At 39.5% G+C, this 23,214-nt stretch overlaps 3 protein-coding genes across 4 annotated transcripts in view; 2 read left to right on the plus strand and 1 right to left on the minus strand.

The window, feature by feature from the left end:
- Positions 1-11,463, minus strand: part of baz (par-3 family cell polarity regulator) — a 45,291-nt gene extending 33,828 nt beyond the window's left edge. For both annotated transcript variants that reach the window (XM_020952744.2, XM_020952742.2), the window contains exon 1: positions 10,119-11,463. In XM_020952744.2, coding sequence (XP_020808403.2) covers positions 10,119-10,238 — 120 coding nt within the window. In that variant the 5' untranslated portion in view covers positions 10,239-11,463. The remainder of the gene's footprint in view (positions 1-10,118) is intronic.
- A 402-nt stretch (positions 11,464-11,865) lies between these two features.
- On the plus strand, positions 11,866-14,493 carry LOC110184302 (CXXC-type zinc finger protein 1-like). The gene is made up of 4 exons (XM_020952791.2): positions 11,866-12,235; positions 12,292-12,425; positions 12,500-13,166; positions 13,223-14,493. The coding sequence occupies exons 1-4, from the start codon at positions 12,206-12,208 to the stop codon at positions 14,399-14,401; spliced, it is 2,010 nt and encodes a 669-aa protein (XP_020808450.2). The 5' UTR covers positions 11,866-12,205; the 3' UTR covers positions 14,402-14,493.
- Positions 14,494-15,137: 644 nt separating this feature from the next.
- On the plus strand, positions 15,138-23,181 carry Erk7 (Extracellularly regulated kinase 7). The gene is made up of 9 exons (XM_020952812.2): positions 15,138-15,621; positions 15,675-15,809; positions 17,703-18,134; positions 18,244-18,434; positions 18,496-18,702; positions 18,765-18,911; positions 18,968-19,064; positions 19,124-19,641; positions 21,024-23,181. Exons 3-9 carry the CDS (start codon positions 17,907-17,909, stop codon positions 22,864-22,866), a joined length of 3,231 nt encoding a protein of 1,076 aa, XP_020808471.2. The 5' UTR covers positions 15,138-15,621; positions 15,675-15,809; positions 17,703-17,906; the 3' UTR covers positions 22,867-23,181.
- Positions 23,182-23,214: the final 33 nt, after the last annotated feature.

Below are 23,214 nucleotides of genomic sequence, written 5' to 3' on the forward strand. Positions count from 1 at the left end.
GGTGTGCCATATAATTGCGGGGGCCAAAACAAGGGGGGATTATCTATCTATTGCTTTAAGCCTTTTGCGTTGCGGTTCTCCGTCTTCGCCTTGTTGGCCAATTTATTCATTTATTTAATTCATTCAAGCATTTTGCACGTGCAGCGCCTACAAAAAGTCAAGAGATCGAAGAGCCTACACAGGCTTCCCGGCTTTTTATGGTTTGCAATGGCCTTCAACAGCATTCTTTCTCTTCTCTCTCTCTCTATCTCTAGTTCTCTCTCTATCTGTATCTCTTACTCTTTCTCTATATCTTTCTCTATCTCCCCTCTTTCTCTGTTTATCTCCCCTTAGTAAGAAATGATTCATTTCACTGTTTTTAGAGGAAACACCTGGCTAAATACAAATAGAAATAAGAAAATAAGTCAGCTAGATTTCATTTGGGGAAAATGTGACTCATTTTGTGATGCTGACAAAAAAAAAAACACCCACACACATTTTTACAAAAAGTCCCGGAAATATCTTTAAGAATCAATTAAGTTTATTAATTATTACCAAATGATGTATTAACTATTATATTTAGAATGCAAAAAGATGATATATTCGTATTTTGACATAGAAACAACAAAGTTTATTGTTCTTTTTTATATTTACTACCATTATTTGACTAAAGACTTAATAAATTCGTAACCATATATTAATTTAGAGCAAACAAAGGCTGCTTAAAATTAATGGCTTGCTCTTATTTGTTTCGGTTTTTTGTTTTTGTTTTTTGGTTGCTAGAAGTATCGCCTTTCATTGGCCCGCCTAACTGACCTAACCCAAATAAAATAAAGTGAAATAAAGCAAAGAATTTTAAAGCTTATTGCCTTTTTTGAACTCAATAACCGTTGGCTGCCTTTTGCCAATTCACTCGACATTCCTCGAAGCCGGAACGTTTTTTGCCTTTTGCCTCATCGAAAGAAAAATGTGTTTATTTTTATTTATTTTATTTTTTTTTGTGGATTTCTACTCAGTCTGCTGCTGATTTTTGCTTTTATCACCGAAACGTGAGCGACGTTCTGCTCTGAGTCTTATGTTTTTTGTTGTATTTCTTATTTGTGGTTATTACACAAATTGAAAATGAAGTAAAAACATTAAAAAAAAAAACAAACAAACAGAAAAGGGTTTAACGAAGAGGGTTTTACCCTTTTTTTTTTTGGGAGGTTAACTTGAAATAATTAAATCTTAAGACTTGAAACTTTTCTGGAGCTTAGAAAAATGTACCCATAAATTAATATATATATAAATAAAACATAACACCTTTATATATTTCGTATTTTGTAAATTTTTTTGTATCTAAATGTTTATTTAAAGGTCTTTGAACCAAAGATATGAACCTCCTTCTTAACTCAGTTTAATAAAAGATTGAGAAATGCAAAAGTATCTTAGGGTTTGTCTCTGAATTTTCGGTTTTTGGTTACCATAATGACTGGGAATTCAACGGAATAAATATACATATATATATATATATATCTATATCGAAGGTAAGAACCCCGGGAATGAAATGTTAAAGCTGACAAACCAAACAACCGTTTTGGTCAAAGATTGCGAAATGAGTGTGTACTTTATGACGATGACATCGATGGTATGGGTATGTTGACCCAAGCCAACCCTTTTGGCAAACAGTCGCAAAAATTAAAAAAATGGATATATAAAATGTATGTATATATGCTACATTCCGATACGTGCCTATATATCAAACATGTACGATCGGACAGACGACAAACATGCCATAATTACACGGAAATAAAAGATAGTAGCAAATATTACTGCTTAAAAACTAAAGAACTAACATATTGGGACTTAAATAAAGCAAATATTTTTTAATTAAATAGAAAATATAAATATTAGACAAATCAATTTACAAATGAACAGATTTTAAAGCAAAAGTTTTACCCTTTTCTATAAACTTTTTAACACTTTCTTTATTTATTTTTTTAACAAAACCATTTGATGATAAGCTTGACGTTTTTTTGTGACTTTTCTATTCTACATATAACCGATTATTTTGTGTTATCTCTTTCAGCTACTTTTTTATTACTTTTTTTATGCAAACACATTTTTATCAGTGTTTTTTTAAGAGGGGGAGAGAGAGAGAAAAAAGAGAGACCGTGCCTATTTGGCGCTTACTCATTACCCGAAAACGTCACGTTGTTGCACAGAGAATGCTTTTGTGCAGCGAATAATAAAAAAACAACAACAACAAAAACACACAGGGGGGCGGAGACGGTGCTGCCACGCCCACCCACTAACTGCAGATCGTTGCATTGTTAACCATTGTCGGTTTATTTGTTACCAATGTATTTCTTTGTTTGTTTTTTTTTTTTAGATGACAAAAACTAGTTTCAACAAAAAGACCAATTAAAAGAAATAAAAAATGAAATAAATAAACAACAAATAAAATGTGTCATGTATTTATGTGAAGCGGAATGAGTGAGTTGGGGAAAAGATTGTATTGAAAAGATTAGACGGCCTCATCAGCAGCACGGAACAGGTCAAAAATTAATAATAACAATAATAGCAATAATAATGCAGTTAGAAAACTGTTTCATATACCAACTAGGGTATAAATTAAGCTTAAAGTTTATTGAATTAAATTCAGTTTAATAAATGGAATGATTTAAATACTATAAAGTTTTTAATAGGCTTCCTTAAAGTTGTATTATTGAAATTTCCAACTGATTAAAGCCTTAAATGAGTGATTACTTTTTTTATAAAATTGATTTAAGCTCTTGATTCCATAAGAATTATATAGTTAAACATTTTTATTATAATAAATATATGATTCCTGGTAGCCTATCACTTCTTTAAGAGTTATTTCAACCTTTATGTCTATTAAAATGATTAATAAAATCATTTCCAATAACAAATATCATATATAAATGATATATAAATCCCTCTAAATTATTTCTAATGACAAAATACTTTAACAAAATCCCTTTTTCAAACCACTTTCAATGGAAGATATAACCTCCACATATCGCTCTTGAGTTGAACTTGAACTTAAGGTAACTGAGGTATTTGGTAACTCTGCACTTGACCCCTGGGGGTTCCCCTTCAATGGAGCTTATCGACGACACAAGCACCCACTTGCACTTGCCACGCCCCCCTTCTTGATGGCACCTCCAACCTCTATTTCAGAGCCACCTTGGGCGACCTAACCAAGCATGAATATGAAGTAAAACCCAACACTATCCACCTTGAACTCACTTTATGTGTCATTAAAAAGCCGAAAAAGTTAATGATTTACAGTGGGTGGAAAGGTGTGTGAAGTTCTTGTCAAATAACAAATATTAACAAATTAATTTACGTGGTATTGTAGTTAATGGCAACCAACGTTGCAACTCAAACAGCAGCTGCCAGACACTCCCCTTTTTTACTTGCCATTAACCCTCCTGATCCTGAAATGCATCCCGAACTAGTACTGGTTACATACATAAATATAAATATATAAAAACGGAAGCAAAATTTGAACCAAACCCATCCGAAAACACCACCCAATAACCCAAACGGGGATTGGTGTGTGCACACACACGTGCGTGACCAAAAAATAGATACTCAATTAGTGTGGCAATAAAATGTTTGTAATTCTAGATGATAACGAAAAAATGCACTTTTGGAACGGAGTTTGGAGTTGGGGAACTTGGGGTGCAAGCTAAAATTGGGGTTACACATGAAAGTTGAATAAAAATAATGAAAATGGAGACCTCAGACTTGTAGGATCTTAAGTTTAAGCTATTAAATGTATATAAAATATAATGGATGTATTAAAAAACATAATAGAGTTAGCTGGGGCAATTATAGAAGTCAAAAGTCTATCAATAGTCAGTTAAAAATCAGTTAAAAAATGATCTAATTTAATTTATTTTAAATAAAATCATTTATCTAAGGAAGGCCAAGGATAAGGCCCTATATAAAGACTAGATTTGGTCAAATTTTAATTAAATGTATTTACCACATTTAATTAATACCTAAATTCAAATCCAAATCCAACAGAAAGTGTTAAGAATCGAGGAGGAAAAATAGTGAAATGCAGAGACAAATAAACTTAGTTGCATAGAAAATTGCATAGAGAATCGTGACATCGTGCTTGGCATGCAAATTATAGAAAAATATGTCTATTTAAACCCTCTTTCCAACCTCGTTTTAGCCCCCAAATACATAAATTATTGAAGCTTCTCCTCATTTTTCCTTCTTGCCTTTTGCAACACACACGAAACAAAAACTATTATATAGATTCTAAAACAATTTAAAGTTTTTATAACCATTAAAAAGAAGAAAAACAATTTAGCCAGAAAGAAAACCTAAGAAAAAGCAAACAATTGGTAAAGAAAACACCAACTTTATAAACAATAAATAAAGTTAAATATTGATTGAGTTAAAGCAAATAAATTGGTTAATATTTAGAGCTGAAAAAAGTATATATAACAATACTAAATAAAACTCCTAAATATCAACCAACGCAATTACTTATTTCCTTAATTAATACAACTCTTTTTTTATTAAGAATCCACAATGAAACCAGATCGTTTGAATTCACAGGAACCCCTCTTTCCCTGCAATCGAACCTTTTTCAGCATTTTCTTGGGAAACCCAGTAAATAACATATCAATAATATCGAATCGATCGTTCGATCGCTGCAGTTTATAGAATATAAATTAATCAAAGGGCCGTGGGCGATCGTTTGCCAGTGGGTGTCACTTTGAAATTATTTTCAATTTCAAATGCTAAGAAAGAGGAGAAACGAGCACGATAATTCAATTGAATTTCTCGCTCCTAATTTGGCAGTAACCAAGCCAAAGTGCTGGCCAAGTGAATCAGCCCACAATGCAATGCAATAATAATATCTATGGCCATATATATTATATAGAAAATGACGCAGTCAACTACGATTTTTGCTGTATACACACACAATGGATATATATATATATCAATATACAGACGTGTAATCAGGTTGTTGTCATGGAAACCGACAAAACAGAAACTATTATAGGCTGCAGTCCCAGTCACAACCCCCAAGAGTAGTCGAGTTTGAGTTTGAGTGCCGCTCGAGAGTATATATATAGATATATATATATATATAGTATGGTACAGTGCTACCTGAAGTCTGATGAGAGGCGGAGAGAGGTGTTACGAGGGAACCCAGACTGAAGAACCTTTTAGATATAGTCTCTCAGGCATTCCCATTAAAAGTCTAGTCTAGAATTGCAAGTTTTTTAATTGCACTTGTTTTGATTTAGGCTCTAAAAACTTTGTCAACTCCAATTAACATTGGATAATTGTTATGGGGAGTCATGTAACTTGATTTAAATACTGCCAGAAACTATATATAGAAACTATCAGCTTTTAGATCCAATATTTTTTAGTTATACCTTCTTGTAAATTCTATATTTTCTTGTTGCATAATTGGGCTTTTCGTATCAATATTTTCCCTCACATTTTCACTCTCTCTTGTCTCACTCTCTCTTTCTATCTCTTTCTTTCTCTCTGTCTCTCACCTTTCCTTCATTTCGAGGTAAAATAATAGGAAATGCAGATCTTAAAAGAGATTAGTTCATAGTTCAAAGGTGGAGGAGGGGTTGTGGGGTGCATTTGTGGTAGGTCCAGCTTAAATGTTTTTTTCTGTTTCTTTTTTTTGGACTCATAATTGGCTTGCATTTTCTTGTTTTTCTCTTTTCCGCGCGACAACAGCTGGAAATATTTCTTATCTTCTTATTTTTTTTTACTTTGTTCAAGGGAAATAAATAAAAAGATCCCGGGTGGCAATGCAAAAGATAAAAATAAAAGACAGTAACATATGTACTTTATATATTTTGAGTTGGAATTTAGAAAAATTAAATTGCATAATTTATAATCATTAAATATAAAAAATAAAAGAGATAAAAGAACTGGAATTACCAAAAATATTCTCATTAATCTAATAAATACAATAATTATAATATTATTATTTATACCTTATTTATAAACATAAAACATGAAAGATAATACCAAAAGTTCTTAAAGATTGCAAGGAAATACAATTTATTTTAAGTAGTAATACTTTTTAATATACCAAAGTTTTTTATGTAGTATTCTTAAGACTTTCCAAAAATACTTTCTAGTATTTTTGTATCAATATTTTGTTTCAATAAATACCACTATTTACATATTTCTTTATTCAAACATTTAAGCCAATTCAAAGCATTTTCTGACCTTATTTTTACCCCTTCTAAAAGCTAAAAATGTAAGCATGAAATTCTAAACAACAACAAACAAAACTCCGGGGAAACTATAAAAAAATTAGAAACTTGCCAAGGTGTTTGCCGTTCTCGACTTTATCGATTATTTTGCCAGTGTCAAGACTTGACACCGACACATTCCATGAAATCGGAATGCTTTTCGCAATCTCCCAGCCATGGTTTCAGCCATGTTTCCATTGTAATTATTGACTTAAACCAATTAGAGTGCACTTAAAAATACGCTAACAATTAGCGTGAGTAGAAAAATCAAATATTTTAACCGTCTAAAGAAAGAGATATATATATATTAAGAGGGAGAGAGAGAGAGAGAGAAGAGCGAGAATGCCAGTGGGAAAGAGAAAGATATGTAGAGAGACGCAAAGCTGGATATTTCTTTTTATGACTAAATAATTTACAAATTGTGCAAAAACTGGTTTCACCGTCTGAGCTGCCGCGTTTTGTTTTTGTTTTTGCTGCCTTAATGCCAAGAATTCAGCAGCCACAGCGAGAAGAAAAAATGCTCAATGAATTCAACTTTAGCTTCGTTTCATGTATATATATCTGTTTTTTTTTACTCCATATCTGCCTGGTTTCCCAGGCAAACAATAAATAAACAAATGAGCCAACGGACAAGTCATACCCCTCTCCTCGTCGTCATAATTTTCGCTTTGTTTGATAAGATGTAACCGCCCACTAAAGCCAAGCTGGGAACAAAGAAATCGAAGCGAAAAGCGTGGCTTTTACCACGAAACTGAACATAAAACTATTTATTTATGCAAATATTTCATAATAAGAATTAACGTATGGTTAATTTAGCACCTAGAACAAATGCAAACTTTCATAGAATATTTCTAAAGTCACTGCAAAAATAAGTGTTTATAATACTCTGCAAGTTATTGGATATCTTTAGACTCAGGCTTCATAACACACTTTTATAACAAAGGAATCGTATTGCTTTATAGTTTAAACTGAAGTTAACAACAAATGTGAGTTGTTTAGTTTATGTTCTGCCACATGAGAACCAAGTTCTGGGAATAGTGTTGGTTCAGGTGTAAACAAACAAGTCTTTAGGTGTTTTTTTTTTTCTTTTTTTGTAGCTTTCCTCGTAATATTTTGCAGCTGTTTGTAGGCTGGCAAAGTTTCAAGTTAATAACTTTTGCAGTTTTCGTATTACTGAGTAACTTTTGTGCCTGACAAAAAGAATAACAAATGTTGATATTGATTTGAAAAGTCGAACTTTTCTTATATGAGCTTTACTTTACTTGCAGAAACCATATATTTTTAAAATTGTAAATTAAAAGTGCTTATTTCTATAAATTATTGTTTTACTCATTTTAATACCTTCCTATACCAAATTTCCCTTGAATCCCTCTTAGAGAACCCAAGTTACAAGAGAACATTGCCATTCAAATGCAATTATCTCACAGTTGGAGCAACACAAGTGGAATATTTCAATGTTATAAGAACATTTATCTTCAAATTGCACTAGGTCACTTGGTAACAGTCTCTATTTTTCCACCTCTTCTTCCTATTCTCATTCTCCTTTAACACTTCCACACAGTTGAGCTTGCACATGTTGTTTGGGTTCCGAAAGATAAAGAAACCCAAAGCGAAAATGCGAAAAAATGAAAACCTGAAAACAAAAACAAAAGCACCGATCCGCACAGCTGCAAAATGGAAATGGAATCGTGGAAATTAATAAAAAATACAATTATATTTCATGTGCTTGAAGAATTTGAAGTGCAACTAGCTATATATATATATATATAAAGCCTGCAAAGTGTCATTTGATTTTGCTGATTTGGCAAAAATATATAATACTTGAGGAAAGAACAATAGAATTGTGATTTGAAATTAATTTTAGATATAAGTATACACATTCCCGAAGAGATTTAAGGACTTTGCTGTAATATTATATGGTTTCTTTAAAATCTATGTACTATAGTTTATTTTTATATAGTTTGGCTTTAATTGTACTCCTTTGAGAAAGCATTAAATTGCATAATTAACAAGTTCAATTGTTAAGGGGCCGGCGCACGTGATCGCGAAATGGAAAGCGTCTTATCTTGGCCGCTTCTTAACCCCTCTGATCGGCTTTTCCCCCTTTTTTTTTGCATTTAATTGCAACTGACACAGTTTCGTCTTTTGGCCAGACAATGAAAGCAAACGAAAATTCACACAAGTTGCAACAGATCAGGCCCCTTCTGCCACATATATATACCAGACATCGGCCTCTTCTCGGGATCCCATAAGCCGACACACCGGAAATCCAAGACCATTGAGGCAATTTTTCAGGTGAGAGGAATAACCAGCTGTTTTGGGTTGGGAAAACTTCCAATTAGTGGAACATTTTCTTTCATTAAACACAGCAATAAGACAATTAATACTTGGAAATTTAGATGGCAAAATGTAATTACTTATTACAGTTCTTGGTAATAATTTATATGATTTTAAATATAATATATTGTTTAGCATTGCATTGTTAAAAGATTGCCAATATGTTTAACAGTCAGAAGGTTATTAAAGTGTTTTTTCTCAAGTTTTTAATAGAAGTTCTATAAAATTAAGTTTTCAAGTCTTTCAAATGATTCTTTTCTGTTAAAGGAATATCTATAAAATTCATATTTTTTCAATTTTCAAAAACTTTACACCAACTTCTTTTTAAGTTCTTTCCAAATACCTCCAAATAGTTCCAAATTTCTCTCAGGCGCTCTATAATCTATATAATGACTTAATCGTCTCAAAAACACACACAACTCATAATTATTACCAAAAAAAGAAGCAAGATTCCCCCTTGCAACGAAATAAAATTGATTTCGAATCAGAATTTTCCCTGGAAAATCTCTGGAAGTCGGCGATTATCGCGGAGGAACCTTTGTCTTGCCCTTTTGATTAATTATATAGGGGGGAGCCTGTGGACCCCAACGAATTTCTGATGTTATTTCTGATTAATTAAGGTCCCTCTGTAAAGTGCATTTCTCGCTTTTCTCCCCTTTTCTTCCCTTTTTTTTGGTTACCTGTCGCCCTCTATTTGTCTCTTCTCCCCCTTTTTCTCTACGAAATCGGGTTCAAGCGAGTTCAAAAAGAAATAAAAATGTTCTTTTGATTCCCGGCTGACTTTTATTATAATTCTTTTGAGTCGAGTTTTCTTGAGTTCTCTTCTTTCTTCTTCGATTTGTTTGTTGTTGTTATCATCTTTACTCGATGCTTGCTTTTCTTTTTTTTACCTTTGTCACTTTGTATACCTATAATTAATTTTTATAAATTATTTTTGTAGTCAAAATAATTCTATAATAATATCTTAACAATTTGAATAACATTATTGTGCAGTTTTATTGATAGAATTCTAGATTTGTGCTTTTATATTGCATTTTCTGGTGTATAGGGTATACAGGTTTCGACTCCTTTAGTTTACTTGTGTTTTTTTTTGGACTTTTGGCTTATCATTATTCAAATATTTTACCTAGACACACATGTGTGTGTGTGTCTGTTTTCCCTCATCTCCGCTTTATCTGTATCCCCCCCTCGACTTGTTCCCATTCCTATTTCCCCTTCCCATTGAACCGATAAGCGCCGCCGAAGAACCTTTTTTTCTGTTTAATTCTGGGTTTTCGGGTTCTGTTCTGTTCTTTTTTTTAGTTTTTTCCCTGTGTAATTACATCACTTTCAAGTGCAGCATTTCCGCCCTTGAGACGAATTGTTTACGGAACTGCCTTAGAAATATATGACTGAATTGTGTTTTTTGGGGTCTATTTTCCAGGAAAAGGTGAAGAATGTTCAAAAGAAACCTACTGCTTCAAGTTTTCTTCATTTTAAATATACAGAACTTATAGAAAACCAGCCAAGGATCATTATCTTTGTATATTATTTATATCTTACCTTTCCTGCTGCCTTTATATAGCGACGCGTTGCCTCCTTGACCAAATCGCTGACCAAAAGATCGCCGGAACCGCAGGGCACCAGAATGCGCACGTCGCCGAAACAAACGGTGACCTTCATATTTGTTAATTTGTATTCCTTATTTTTTGTAATTTGTAATTAATGATTTTTCTGAAATTTCGTTGTAGATTTATCGCTGCAATGCACTTTCTACTTTGCACATAACTAACACACGCGATTAAATTATATTACGTTTATTGCTCGATTTATTTTCCTTTTTTTTGAAATTTTCGATTTTTCCCAACTATTTTTCAGCTATTTTTTTATGCTCGCCTGCCTACAGCCGTAAGCTGTGTTTGTTGTTGTTGGTGGTGTTGTTGTTGTTGTTGCGACCGCAACATGATGATGCATCTCCGCTGCCTCCACTTCTTCGTATTTTGCTCCGTCTCGCTCGCTCTCCCTGCGTTCCTCTTTGTGTTTGTTGTTGGAGTTTTTTCTGTTTGTTAGGCAGCTGCATCCAGAGTTGGTCTAGGGTGGCGGCATGGGTGCGAGCGGGATGGCTGCGTGCCTGCGGAAAGGATCACCGCACTTGACAGCTGTACGTGTGCTGCGCTCTTGCTGTCTCCCTCTGGTGTGTGTGTGCGTGCTGTGCTGCTCTCTTGGCTCCTCTCTCGCTCTCTGAAATTCCAGGATGCCTCCCCTTGTTTCGTAACTCTCTTTCGATCGGTTTTTCCTTTTATTTATTCTGCTATCTAGATTGCCTTTTTTGTTTTAGCATATTTAACCGTCTCCGCCGCCGCGTTGTTATTGTTTTTGCTTGTGTTTGTGTGATTCATACACGCGCGCTCACACAAAAAACGAGTTACAACAACGCGAAAAAAAAGGTAAAAACAACAACGGGCCAAGATCAGCGGAAACGTCGTAACAAAAGGAAAAACGAAATGCCAAGCTCACAAAATGCAAAACACCATTTATTTGGCTTATTTAATTCAGCTGAATGTCTGATTTTTCGTTTTCGTCTGCCTCCTCCTCGTATTTGCTAAGATCCTACCAACAAATCGGCATGTATTTAAGCGGTTGTACGATCGTTTTTGTTTTCAGCGTTGCTTTTGTCGCGTCGGTTATCTCCTTCGTTAGTTTGGTTATTTCGAGTCGCTCGGTTTTGCACTTATATTAATCAGCACTTATTCGCCGCCTAATAGCGTAGCGTATTATTTAAACTTGAAAAAAATAAACAAAAATTCCACCGCCAGTCGAACATCGCGCTGCGAGATTTTTTAACCGTTGCTGTGTCGTGTTCGTGTTTTAGTTCGTGTTTGTTTTGTGATAATGATGGTTCTTGTTTCAAAAATACCAAAGTTGCAAAATTGTTCGAAAATGATTTTTGATCACCCTGCTTTGGTCACTCTGCAATACGAAGCTGTTGTTTAACATTCTACATCTTACACGCCGTTTATCCCGCCTTACACGTTTACAGATACATGGGGTAGAATTCTCACTTTTGGGGTAGAACTTTCTACATGGGTTCGAATTCCCATGTAAAATGTAAATTTGTGATGTTGATTAACAGAATTCTCTCTCGGGTGCGTTTGGGTTTTATTAACAGACCTGCTCTCCACCCAGCGTAAGTTAACAGAATTCTCTCTCGTTGGCGGTCGGGTGGATGTTAATTAACAGAATTCTCTCTAGGGTTGTTGGTGCATCTAACTCGTTTACAGATACACGTAGAATGTTTATGTAGGAAGTAAAATGCATTAACAGAGCCGGAGAAAACAGCTCTATCTATCTAACAGAAATAAATTTAAATAAATTATAAAAAGAAACCAAAATGTGGCGAAAAAATTTATATATTAAAAGAGTTTCTGGATGTTAAATATTTAAAGACCATACAGCATAATCTTGGCTAATTACCAAGTAGTCACTTAAATATACGCGTCATACAACCACATAATTTCCGGGGCTTTTTCTGACACTTGCGCTGCGGTCACATTGTTTCCTTTTTTTTGTTATTTTATTGGGATTTGTACGTGTGTATTTTAATTAGTTTAAATTATTAACTTAGTAAGAGGTCCTCCCCCCGGCGCGGAATGGCGGACAAAAAGAAGTACAAGAAAACCGTAAGTTACCCGGAAATGCACTCTCCACTAGAATAACTTTGATGTCCCATTCGCAGAAAGAGGAAATCCGGCGGGAAATCGCTCGAGAGTTTGATCTGCCGGAGCGCAAGTCCAAGATAGCCACGATACTTAAGCAGGAGGACCAGGCCTACTGCATCTGCCGTACCTCCGACTGTTCCCGGTTTATGATGTGAGCATTGTCCCCTGGAGGAATCCTCTAAGATCTTAGATCTTCCAAAATGACTCCATTTCTGCTTTTTCCAGAGGCTGTGATGGCTGCGAGGAGTGGTACCATGGCGACTGCATCGGCATCACCGAGAAGGAGGCCAAGCACATCAAGCAGTATTACTGCCGGCGCTGCAAGAGGGAAAATCCCGAGCTGCAGACCATTTTCCGCTTGGTGTCCACCGAACGGGCTGCGGCCTCGAATGCGGCCTCCACCAGCCTGGGTGCCGGAGCCTCGGGTCCGCCTGGGGCGCCGCCTGCTGCCGGAGCAGCTCCGTTGCCACCGCCATCGGGGGCGCTGAAGCGGAAAAGCAGCAACGCTCGGGAGGCCAAAGTTGGCAGGCGTTGCGGCACCTGCGAGGGATGCCGGCGTCCCAATTGCAACCAGTGCGATGCATGTCGGGTTCGCGCCGGTCACAAGCCTCGCTGCATCTACCGCACCTGCGTCAACCAGCCGAACGTCAACGAGCCCGGAACCTCTCAGTCGAGCACGGGTGGCAGGAAGCGCGAAAAGGCTACCGCCAGCAAAGCTCGCAAGGCAAAGGTCGGCATAAAGCGGGCCGCCAGTCCAGAGGTGTTCCTCAATCCCGAGCTGGAGGGTACGCGTCAGTGTCACGGTCCCGGCTGCTGCTGCCAAGCGCGGCCGCAGAGCAAGTACTGCAGCGACAAGTGTGGCTTCAACTTGGCCACCAACCGCATCTTCCAGGTTAGTTATCTAGTTAGGGAATCTAGACTTTTCGTTCATACTTTATCCTATTCCAGGTGCTGCCGCAACGCTTGCAGGAATGGAATCTGACGCCGTGTCATGCCGCCGAGGAGACTCGCAAGCAACTGGAGGGCATCCGTCAGAAGCAGGCTTTAGTGCGCTTCGCCCTCGCCGAACTCGAGAAGCGCTCTGATGAGCTTAATATGGTTGTGGAGCGAGCCAAGCGCAGCTCCATTGATACGCAGGGATCGCATGATTCCGGCGACGCAGAGGATGAGCAGAGCATGTACTGCATCACCTGTGGCCATGAGATCCACTCGCGCACGGCCATCAAGCATATGGAGAAGTGCTTCAACAAGTACGAGTCGCAGGCCAGCTTCGGCAGTATATTCCAGACCCGCATGGAGGGCAACAATATGTTCTGTGACTTTTACAATCCGGCCAGCAAAACCTATTGCAAGCGTCTGCGTGTACTATGTCCGGAGCATAGTAAGGACCCCAAGGTAAGCGACACGGATGTCTGTGGCGCCCCCTTGGTGCACAATGTCTTCAATCCGACGGGTGAGTTCTGTCGTGCACCAAAGAAGAACTGCTTCAAGCACTATGCCTGGGAGAAGATCCGTCGGGCAGAGATTGATCTAGAGCGTGTTCGTCAGTGGCTCAAGATGGACGATCTGATGGAGCAGGAGCGCATGCTACGACAGCAGCTAACATCCCGGGCCAATCTCCTGGGACTGATGCTGCACTCAACCTACAATCACGAAGTGATGGACGAGCTAGTCCGCAAGCAGCAGGAACATCTGGCGGAGTTTGAGAAGCAAAAGCGCCGTCGCCAGCAGCTTCAGGCCAACCAGAAACTCATACAGGAGAAGCAGCAGCAGTTGCAGCAGCAGCAGCAGCAACAGCAGAAACTTCAACAGCAGAAAGTTGTCGAGCCTCAGCAGCCTGTACAGCAGCAACTTCACCAGCAACAACAGCAACTCCAACAGCAACTTCAACAGCAACTCCAACAGCAGCAGCAGCAGCAACTTCAACAACAGCAGCAGCAACTTCAACAGCAGCAGCAGCAACTGCAACAGCAGCAACAGCTACTCCAGCAGCAGCAACTGCATCAACAGCAGCAGCTACTCCAGCAGCAGCAGTTACAACAGCAGCAGCAGCAACTCAAGATGGAGCAGGTCCAGAAACAGCAGCAGCAGCAGCTGCAACAGAAATTCCACTATCAGCAGCACTAGCCATAGAGTTTCTATCCTTTTAAGATTGTAGACAAAACACGAAACTAAACCAATAAATTGACATGCAAGAAATCCCTTTTTGTACAAGACAATCCATCGGTTTTTTTACTTCTTCGACTCCAACTCCGGCTGCTGCTGCTGCTCCTGCTCCTGTTTCTGTTCCTGAACTGGTGTCGCGTTCCCACGGGCAACCTGATAACACATTCCGGAATGGAAGAGGTTGCTATGCGAGGACTTTATGGCTGGGGTACGCCCATGTTTGTTATTGAAAACTAAGCATCAAATATGCATTTATTGATAGCAACCCGGCCCATAAAAGGGAAACTTCATGTTGGGCCAGCCTGCCCTAGGGATATCATTTACATTTAGAAGGGTTTTACCAAATGTTTGTCTTAAATAAATATATCTAGTTTTTATATTTTTAATCTATTTAGAGGTTTTATAACGCTATCTGTACGAATTTTGTATAAATCTTCACTCTAATCCTTGATAAATTATGTTAAGGACACTAACCAAGTTAAGTGTGAATATGTGGTTAGAGAAACGAGGGTTAATGATGCCATATTAGTCCTGCAGGACCTCCGTATACTTGGAAACGATGGAAACTATAGTCGGGAGCCCTTCAGTGTGAAATTTCAATCGAAACGGACCGAAAACGTAGCTCCAAAAATGATGGAAACATAGTTGCCGTTGCGTTTATTGGACTGAACGTGTCAGTCAAGCAATGCCTTATGGCAGTTCTAGTCCGAAATTTTTCACCTTCACACACGATCTGATGAATCCAAAATATTAAAAATAAACACAAACACTTTTATTGTGTATACCGTTCGATATTTACTCCAAACGTTTTCCAAAATCGGAGCCAAAGTCGAGTTGTTTGAAGTTGGAGACGATAACGTCGGCACATTGCCACCAAAAAAGAACGCATCAATGTCGTTATATTCATCATTTCAATAAAATCCGTGAAAAAATTAATCGCGCGTGGCACGCGAGTGAAATAATTAAATTGTATTGTCACAGCGCAGATGATCGCAGGACATCCTCCGGTATTATTTTCATTACCTTCATGCTCCAAACCGGAAACGGGAAGTGCATCCGGACCAGGAGCGATAGATCGAAGATATAGATCCGGAGGTTTATAGTTTAGTGTTTTAGTTGGTTTTGGTTTTCTGTTCAATTCTGGAGTGTTTTCGTAAAACAGTTTATCTCATTGTTTTTAGGTAAGTCCTACGATTCGATGTAACATCCCCAATCTAATGCTAAATCCCTACAGTTCACATTGTTTCGTTCTCTATTCCATAAATATATATTTTTTAGTTAATATCTTAAGCAAAAGACCAACCAGAGACGGTGTTCATTGTCACCTTCGTGCCCACCTCCTTCAAACCTTCCAACCCCTGCCTTCCAGGTAAGTGACGTGTGCTGCTCCACTTGAAAACTTTTGGGCCAAATTCAATTGGGTCTACTGCTGTTGTTGCTTTGGGTTTACACTGGCTAACATTGAGTAAATGTGGGTTTCGAAATATCCCTTTTTTTATTTCCAAAACTAGTGAGTTTAGAAAAGATCCTTTCCAGTTTGTGGAAACTGGAAACTTTCCAGTTAGAAAACAGCCATGTTTACTTCCTGTGCATGCATGAACTTGTTACGATGCTTTACAATTAACAGGAGGTCATGTAAACATTAAATAATTTAATTTAATTTCATTTATTTCCTAATAATGGTAAAGAACATTTTATATCTAATCTTTCTAATAACTTTTGACTTCCGAATCTAGGTGAAGATCATCCTTAAAATGTTTAAATATCGAAAATTGCAAAAGCCAAGGGTTTTATTTTTGCATTTTGTTGTCCTGTGTGCTTTGTCACACACACACACATATGAGGAGTACTTGTGCCTATTTATTTGTTAAACAAATTCATTTGCCATTGTTTTGTTGGGCGATTCTAGGATTGCATGCCGCCTACTTTGATTTGATTGTTTTGCGGGCAATATGTTGGTACAGATGAGGTCAAAATACTAGCACTTCCTATATTAAGGACAAGACTTTTAACATTAGTTGTTTCATTTACATTTTCTAGCTTTTGGAAAAGTATTAACTAGATAATGATCTATTTTCTTTAAGTATTCAAGTGTTATTTCATACAAAAAATTATGAACAATTTTATTTAGTCATAGAAATAATTATTGGAAAACAATTTCTTAGAGGAAAATACTAAGTTTTCAAGGAAAAAGGAATATTTCAATATATAATTAATAAAAAAATAGTATATACCCATAATATATCTTATAGGAATTTTTTTCGCTGCTATTAATGCGACCACAACTGTATGTGGGAGGCATGGCACATGACGTTGCCCTGGGCACTTGAGGGTCGGTCCATTGTAGGTATTCCGTAGGCCAATTGGATTTTGGGGGCTTTCGTTTTCGCTTTCGCTCGCTCTCTCCCCGATCGATCTAACAATAATTCGGTTTCAATCAAGCCGCCTCGCGATTTATTTATTCGTTTGGTTTTATTTACCGATTTCACGATTTTTATTTGTGCGCTCTCGTTATTATGGCCGTTGTTCCGTTTCCGTTTTAGCACACACGGAGAGAAAAATCTAATGGAGTTTAGAATTAGGTTTTTTACATTATTGTTAACATAGGGGAGAGAGAAAGAGTGGAAAATTATACAGAAATTCCAACATGAGATTGGATCTAGACACCTCCTTCCTTTTCTTTGTCAACTAATCAGTTGATAAGATAGAAAAAATATAGAAATTAATGAATTAATTCAATAAAATTAACGAAAACTTTGCTGTATTTAAATATATTTTTAATTTCCCAAACAAACTAATCTTTAAAGATTTCTAAATTCCAGAATTCTAAGGATTCAAATTGTAGTTAAAAGTTCGTCGAAAAGTAGGCTATAAAATATTGTTGTATAACGTTTTCATTGCAAACTTTTCTCTCATAATAAATATGAATAAAAATATAAATAAAACTTCAAATTTCCGTTCCTAAAATCACAAAAGAAATTAATAATTAAACTATGATTTAAATTTAGTAAGTAATTTAGTCAATTAAACCGTTTCTTATACCAATTTTTCGTCGGTGTAACTCAACCCAGTTGCCGCTTAATTTTATTTTACATACTTGATGCCGTTTGCATATGAGAGCTGGCACGCGAGGAGCCAGTTGCTCCTCCACTTGGAGCCGCAAAACCACTTGGGGCAGCAACAGCAGCAGCTCGCCTCCGCTCTACCCGTGCACACAGTGATCACTCGCTAAGGAGTAACTTAATCCCATTTATTCCAACAGTGAGGCAACAACCGAAGATTGGAATTCAGGGCCTAGGTCGGGCGGGAGAGTCCCATATCCGTCAAATTGGCGCCGGTTCAGGTAACCGGTGATGAATTCGCCGGTGATGGCGGCCCCCGGTTCTGCAAGTCCTCCGTTGTAAGGAGTCGCGGCTTGTCCGTCCAGCAGGTGATCGAGAAGGTGTTCCACAAGCATAAGCAGCATATGCAAAAGAAGCTGGAGACGACGACGACACAGCCAGCCAATAAGCACAAGGAGCGGGATACCAACACCAAGCAGCAGGAGGACAAGGTCAGAGGTCCTGGGGGCGAGAAGCTGAAGCTAGGACTGGCGATTGGGAAAATAATGACCTCGCAACCGGTCATCACAGCGGAGGAGCAACGCATACATGAGCTGGATCAGGATGTGGAGCGAGTGTTTGATGTGAAGAAGGTGAGTGTGGGTCAAACGTCTTCACCTAAATCACTTGAGAGTAACTTGTAACGATTCCCAAGAGAATATAGTTAAAGGTATCATTATCCCCTATTGTAAACCCTTTCAGCGCCTGGGCAAGGGTGCCTATGGCATCGTTTGGAAGGCCATCGAGCGCCAAAAGAAGACCACGGTGGCCCTCAAGAAGATCTTCGATGCCTTTCGTGATGAAACGGATGCCCAGCGCACATATCGGGAGGTGGTCTTCCTTCGTGCCTTTCGCCATCATCCCAATATAATTCGTTTAATTGATGTATACAAGTGAGTTCTTAAATCGCTTGAATGTGGTTTTCCTTGGTGGACTTCTATATTTTACTCCTAGAGCCGGCAACAACTTGGATTTTTATTTGGTATTCGAGTTCATGGAGAGCGACTTGCACAATGTCATTAAACGGGGTGATATCCTGAAGGATGTACACAAGCGATTTATTATGTATCAATTGGTAAATGCCATCAAGTACATGCACTCGGGCAATGTGGTCCACAGGGATCTGAAGCCGAGCAATATACTGATAGACAGCAAATGCAGGTAAGCTACGGGATCCTTTGAGACTCCTTTAATGAGACTCAAGGATTTGTGGTTGTTGGTAGACTCAAGGTGGCTGACTTTGGCCTGGCTCGTACTCTGTACAAGAAGCGGAACACCGAATTCGATGACCTGGAGCATGGAGCTATGCTGACGGACTATGTGGCCACGCGTTGGTATCGTGCTCCCGAGATCCTGGTGGCCAGTCGCACGTGAGTCTGGGAATACCCTTCGCTTTGGAAGCTCTTTTAACTCCTAGCTTCTCTAGTTACACCAAGGCCATAGATATGTGGAGTCTGGGCTGCATCCTGGGCGAGCTGATACGACAGAAGCCTCTATTCCAGGGCACCAGCACCATTAACCAGGTGAGTAATCATCCAACTTCCAACTGGAGATCGAATAATGATAATCGTTTCATTTACAGATAGAGAAGATCGTGTCTGCTTTGCCGGATGTGACCCAGCAGGATATCGATTCCATAGGTGCCAGTTTTGGGACAGTGCTGCTTAGCAAGAAGATCAATCGAGATCGTCGCCACTCCCTGGAGGAGATGCTGCGCCACTGCAGTGACGATGCCATGACACTGTTGAAATCCCTCCTGGTGCTGGATCCACATCGAAGGCTCACTGCCAAGGCGGCCATACTGCATCCGTATGTGACACGCTTTCGCACCGCCTCCGCGGACATGGAACTCCGTTCGGATGTGCATCCGCCGCTGCGGGATGATGTGCGCTACAACGTCAACGAGTATCGATCGAACCTATACGATGCCATGGTCCAGGAATCATGGAGCAGTGGTCGAACGGAGAGGACCACCTCGCCACCAAGCAATCGAGATTCTAGGATATCCACGACAGCAACGGGAACGGGAACGGGGACAGCAACAACAACAACGGCGACGACGAAGAAGCAGCAGCCATCGCGCTCCGTCTCGCGAACCAGGTGAGTTGGGAGGAGTATATCCCCCTTGGGCTGGGTGGGGAGATATTGGGTTCGTAGTTCGCTGGGGCTCGGGGCTGGTGGAGCTTCTCTAGCCACTCGTCCCCTTTTTCTAGGTACCGCCGTCCCTAGCATCGGCGTGCCACATCCACTGTCAATCCCATTAAAGTCACTGTCACAAGAGCAGCGTGTGTCAGCACCAAGCAGCAGGAGGCAACTGCATCCGCATCTGCATCCGCATCTGCATCTGCATCCACAGATTCTGCCACAATGCAGGCACAGTTCAAGGAGCGACAGCATCGATCCAGACATCGATTGCCCCCCCATCCGCGTCGTCTCAATCAGCGCCAAAGCCAATAGGATTTTATAGTATTTAAGATATGAGATTATAAGGATTAGTTTCTAGAAAGAGATTTAGTTTAGGTTTTAAGATATGAGATTATTAAGATCACTCTATAGGAAGAGGGTTAGTCAGATGCTTTAGTTAGAACCTACTTACAGTTGAAATAACTTTTTAAATTAAAAGTATTCTTTTTTTAGGTAATGAACTATAAAATAATATTAGAACATTAATTTCATAAGTTAAAATTGAATATTTATAAGTCCTTTCATATAGTATACTCTAGTTTAAGTACATTTAGCCATACTTTAAAAATGAGATTGATTGATACAGGAAGCCAATCCCTTAGAAAAATTATGAAACTTTATCTATATATTATTATTATACATAGTAAATCAATTCAAAAAATAATAGTAATTGATATCTATGTATATTTACAAATTATATTCATGTCTTCATAAGAATATTATATTATTTTCAAACTTGTAAAAGGGAAAACTTTATTTGATCATTTAAAAGATCATTCTGATATCTGATTGCTCTTAAAACGACCAACATTAATATTAAAATCTCAAAGGACACTATAGATATTTGTTCATAAGTATTAATTCCCCAATCTGTGGATCATTCAAAAGATCATATTGATTTCCTATCCCTGATACCTTATGATCTATATCTTCTATCTAATATTTATACATTTAAAACTACAAAATGAATATGAAATAAGTATTAATTCCCCAATCTGTAGATCATTCAAAAGATCATATTGATTTTCTATCCCTGATACCTTATCAACTATATCTTCTATCTAATATTTTTACATTTAAAACAACAAAATTAATATGAAATATTATCAAAATTCTCCAGGATACTATATATATTTCTTGATATCAATTCCCCATTAAATAATTTTTAAATTAACCTTCATTTTGAAGTGAAATAAGAACCATATATCATATCCCAAGCCCCCTCTCACACAAACAATATACACTCCTCTGAAGAAACACTTGTGCAACTCATCCCAATCCAACCGCCTCCTCCTTAGGACACTTAGTGCCCACCAGACGACGACAAGCAAAGTGGCTAATGTGGCTCCAGTGCCGGCGGTCAGGAGGACGGAACTGAATCATCTGGGCGTCAGTACGTTGCAGCGGAATATAACCCAAAGCTGGGCGGAGAGCGAACAGAAGCAGCGGACCTCCTCCACGTTGACAGTGCCGCCGAAGCAGTCGTCGTCAGTGCCGACGCAAGTCAAGGATGTGCCCCAGAACGGACGCACCAATCATTCGACATCGTCATTGCATCCCAAGCAGCCGGCGTCCGTGGGAGGGGCCACATCGTCCCTAATGGACACCAAAATAAAGATCACTGCCGAGGCCGCGATGGCTATGCGCCGGGAACTGGACGGGTTGGTTGCCACGGCACCTCGATCAAAGATCCCAACATGGCATTCGCAGAAGCAGGCTCATGTCCAGTTCCAGAACAAGGCCGAGGCCCAGGTGAAGGCTCTGCTCAACACCACCATGCCCGTCTATACCAGCCAGCTGGATAAGGTGAAGTGGGGTGAGAAGCTGGCGGGTGGTGGGGACTTGGCCTCACCCAAGGATCTCCAGACCATGATCGAGCGCAGTCGAATCCTTCGCAGGATCAGGGAGAAGAAGCTTCAGGCCAAGACCGAGGAGGAGCTAGAGCAAAAGAGGGAGAAGGATAAGGAGAAAGAGAAGGAGAAGAAGGACAAAGAGAAGGACAAGAAGGAACGGGATCGAAATCGAGGCAGAGACAAGGAGAAGGTTAGTCAGGAGCATCGTCTAAAGTCAGAGCCAGCTCCGCCTGAGCCCAAGAACCAGGCCAGCAGGCGTCAGGAGTCGGCAGCCGAGGCATTGAAGCGTCCCCGTCACGAGAGGCAGCACAGGGAGGAGAAGCACGCATCCGTACTCAAACCGGAAACGGAAGCGCTGCGTGAAAAGATGGAGGCGAGCCGGAAGGACAAGGAGCGAACGCGACCCACTGGCGTCCAGATGGGGGGACGATGCCAGCGTCTGGTGGGCACGGGCACCACCGACATGGTCCTCCAGCTGATGACCCGCAAGCTGCAGCGGCTCAGCGAGCAAAAGGAGCTGGTGCAGGCGGAGAAGATACAGAACTCCTGCAGATCGGATACGATGCAACAGCTGGAGAATGGGACAGTGTGGTGCTATCGCACTCGCATCAGCAACCTGGAGGCCGAGATGGCCAAGTGCAAGGAGCAACTGTTGAAATTTCTAGTCGAGAATCAGGAGATGCTCACCCAGCGCCGGCTGCGCCATCACTTCAATCTGCTCCTGCCAAAGAAGGAGGATGAGGAGGAGGAGGTGGAGCAGCAGCAGCAGCAGCAGCAGGAGGAGGAGGCGCCGCCCATTAAAGGTGACGCAGCCGGCGGTGATGCGGGCATATCACTACCCCCGGATCCTGGCCAGAGCTACGAGTCCCTTCGCCTGGAACAGGACAAGCTGAGGCACTTGCAGCTCCAGGAGTTCCTGGCCCGCGACGAAAGCAACGACTACGAGCTCCCCGATCTGGGCAATGTGTACAAGGCCAAGAGCTATCACTCCTTCACCCAGCAGCCGCTGCACAGAAAATCGCCGGTCTCGTCGCCGGACTCGGGCCTATCGCGTTCCCAGGAGGCGGACTTTGCTGAACCCTTCCACAAGTGCGGCAAGCTCTACCCCAGTCACTCCATGGCCAGATTGCTTGCCCTGAACAAGGGGCAAGGCGATGAGATCAAAGTGGGTGCACATCGGAGGCACCAGCAGAAGCATCCATCTGGCACTGGTCCGAGCTACGAACATATACGGATGCGGCCGCAGGATATACAGGAGGCGCAGTTCCTGCCCAGAAGGAACCAATAATGATGATGACCTGATGATGGGCGTGGAGCAGGGACTCCTCTAATGGGTGATCTGAGTAATCTTACTTACCATATGTATATATATATATAAGGATTGCTCAAATCTTGGATATAATTTGCGGGTTTGTTATTCCCTTTCATATATACTACATATATTGGTTATAGGAAATTATAGATTGTCTAAATTGTGGACCTATTGTTCACTTTGCCATGAGAGTAAGCCCCAAAGAGAATTAGGATCTTCGTTTTAAATTAGTAGTTTTAATTATAAAAGCTAGGAATAATATTAAAAAGTTCTTTAAACTATAATCTAGAACCATATAACTTTTTTTTAAAGACTTTTCCAACT

Source organism: Drosophila serrata, unplaced genomic scaffold, assembly GCF_035046125.1.
Source record: "Drosophila serrata isolate PLE 108 unplaced genomic scaffold, ASM3504612v1 contig_293, whole genome shotgun sequence".
Lineage (NCBI taxonomy): Eukaryota > Metazoa > Arthropoda > Insecta > Diptera > Drosophilidae > Drosophila > Drosophila serrata.

What these genes read in the sequence shown, in the direction of transcription:
- Erk7 (XM_020952812.2), top strand. Translation starts at nt 17,907, where the DNA reads ATGCAAAAGAAGCTGGAGACGACGACGACACAGCCAGCCAATAAGCAC. An exon ending in GAGTGTTTGATGTGAAGAAG is followed by an intron (nt 18,135 to 18,243) that starts GTGAGTGTGGGT and finishes AAACCCTTTCAG; the next exon opens with CGCCTGGGCAAGGGTGCCTA. An exon ending in CTGATAGACAGCAAATGCAG is followed by an intron (nt 18,703 to 18,764) that starts GTAAGCTACGGG and finishes GGTTGTTGGTAG; the next exon opens with ACTCAAGGTGGCTGACTTTG.
- LOC110184302 (XM_020952791.2), top strand. Translation starts at nt 12,206, where the DNA reads ATGGCGGACAAAAAGAAGTACAAGAAAACC. An exon ending in AAAAGAAGTACAAGAAAACC is followed by an intron (nt 12,236 to 12,291) that starts GTAAGTTACCCG and finishes TCCCATTCGCAG; the next exon opens with AAAGAGGAAATCCGGCGGGA. An exon ending in GACTGTTCCCGGTTTATGAT is followed by an intron (nt 12,426 to 12,499) that starts GTGAGCATTGTC and finishes TGCTTTTTCCAG; the next exon opens with AGGCTGTGATGGCTGCGAGG.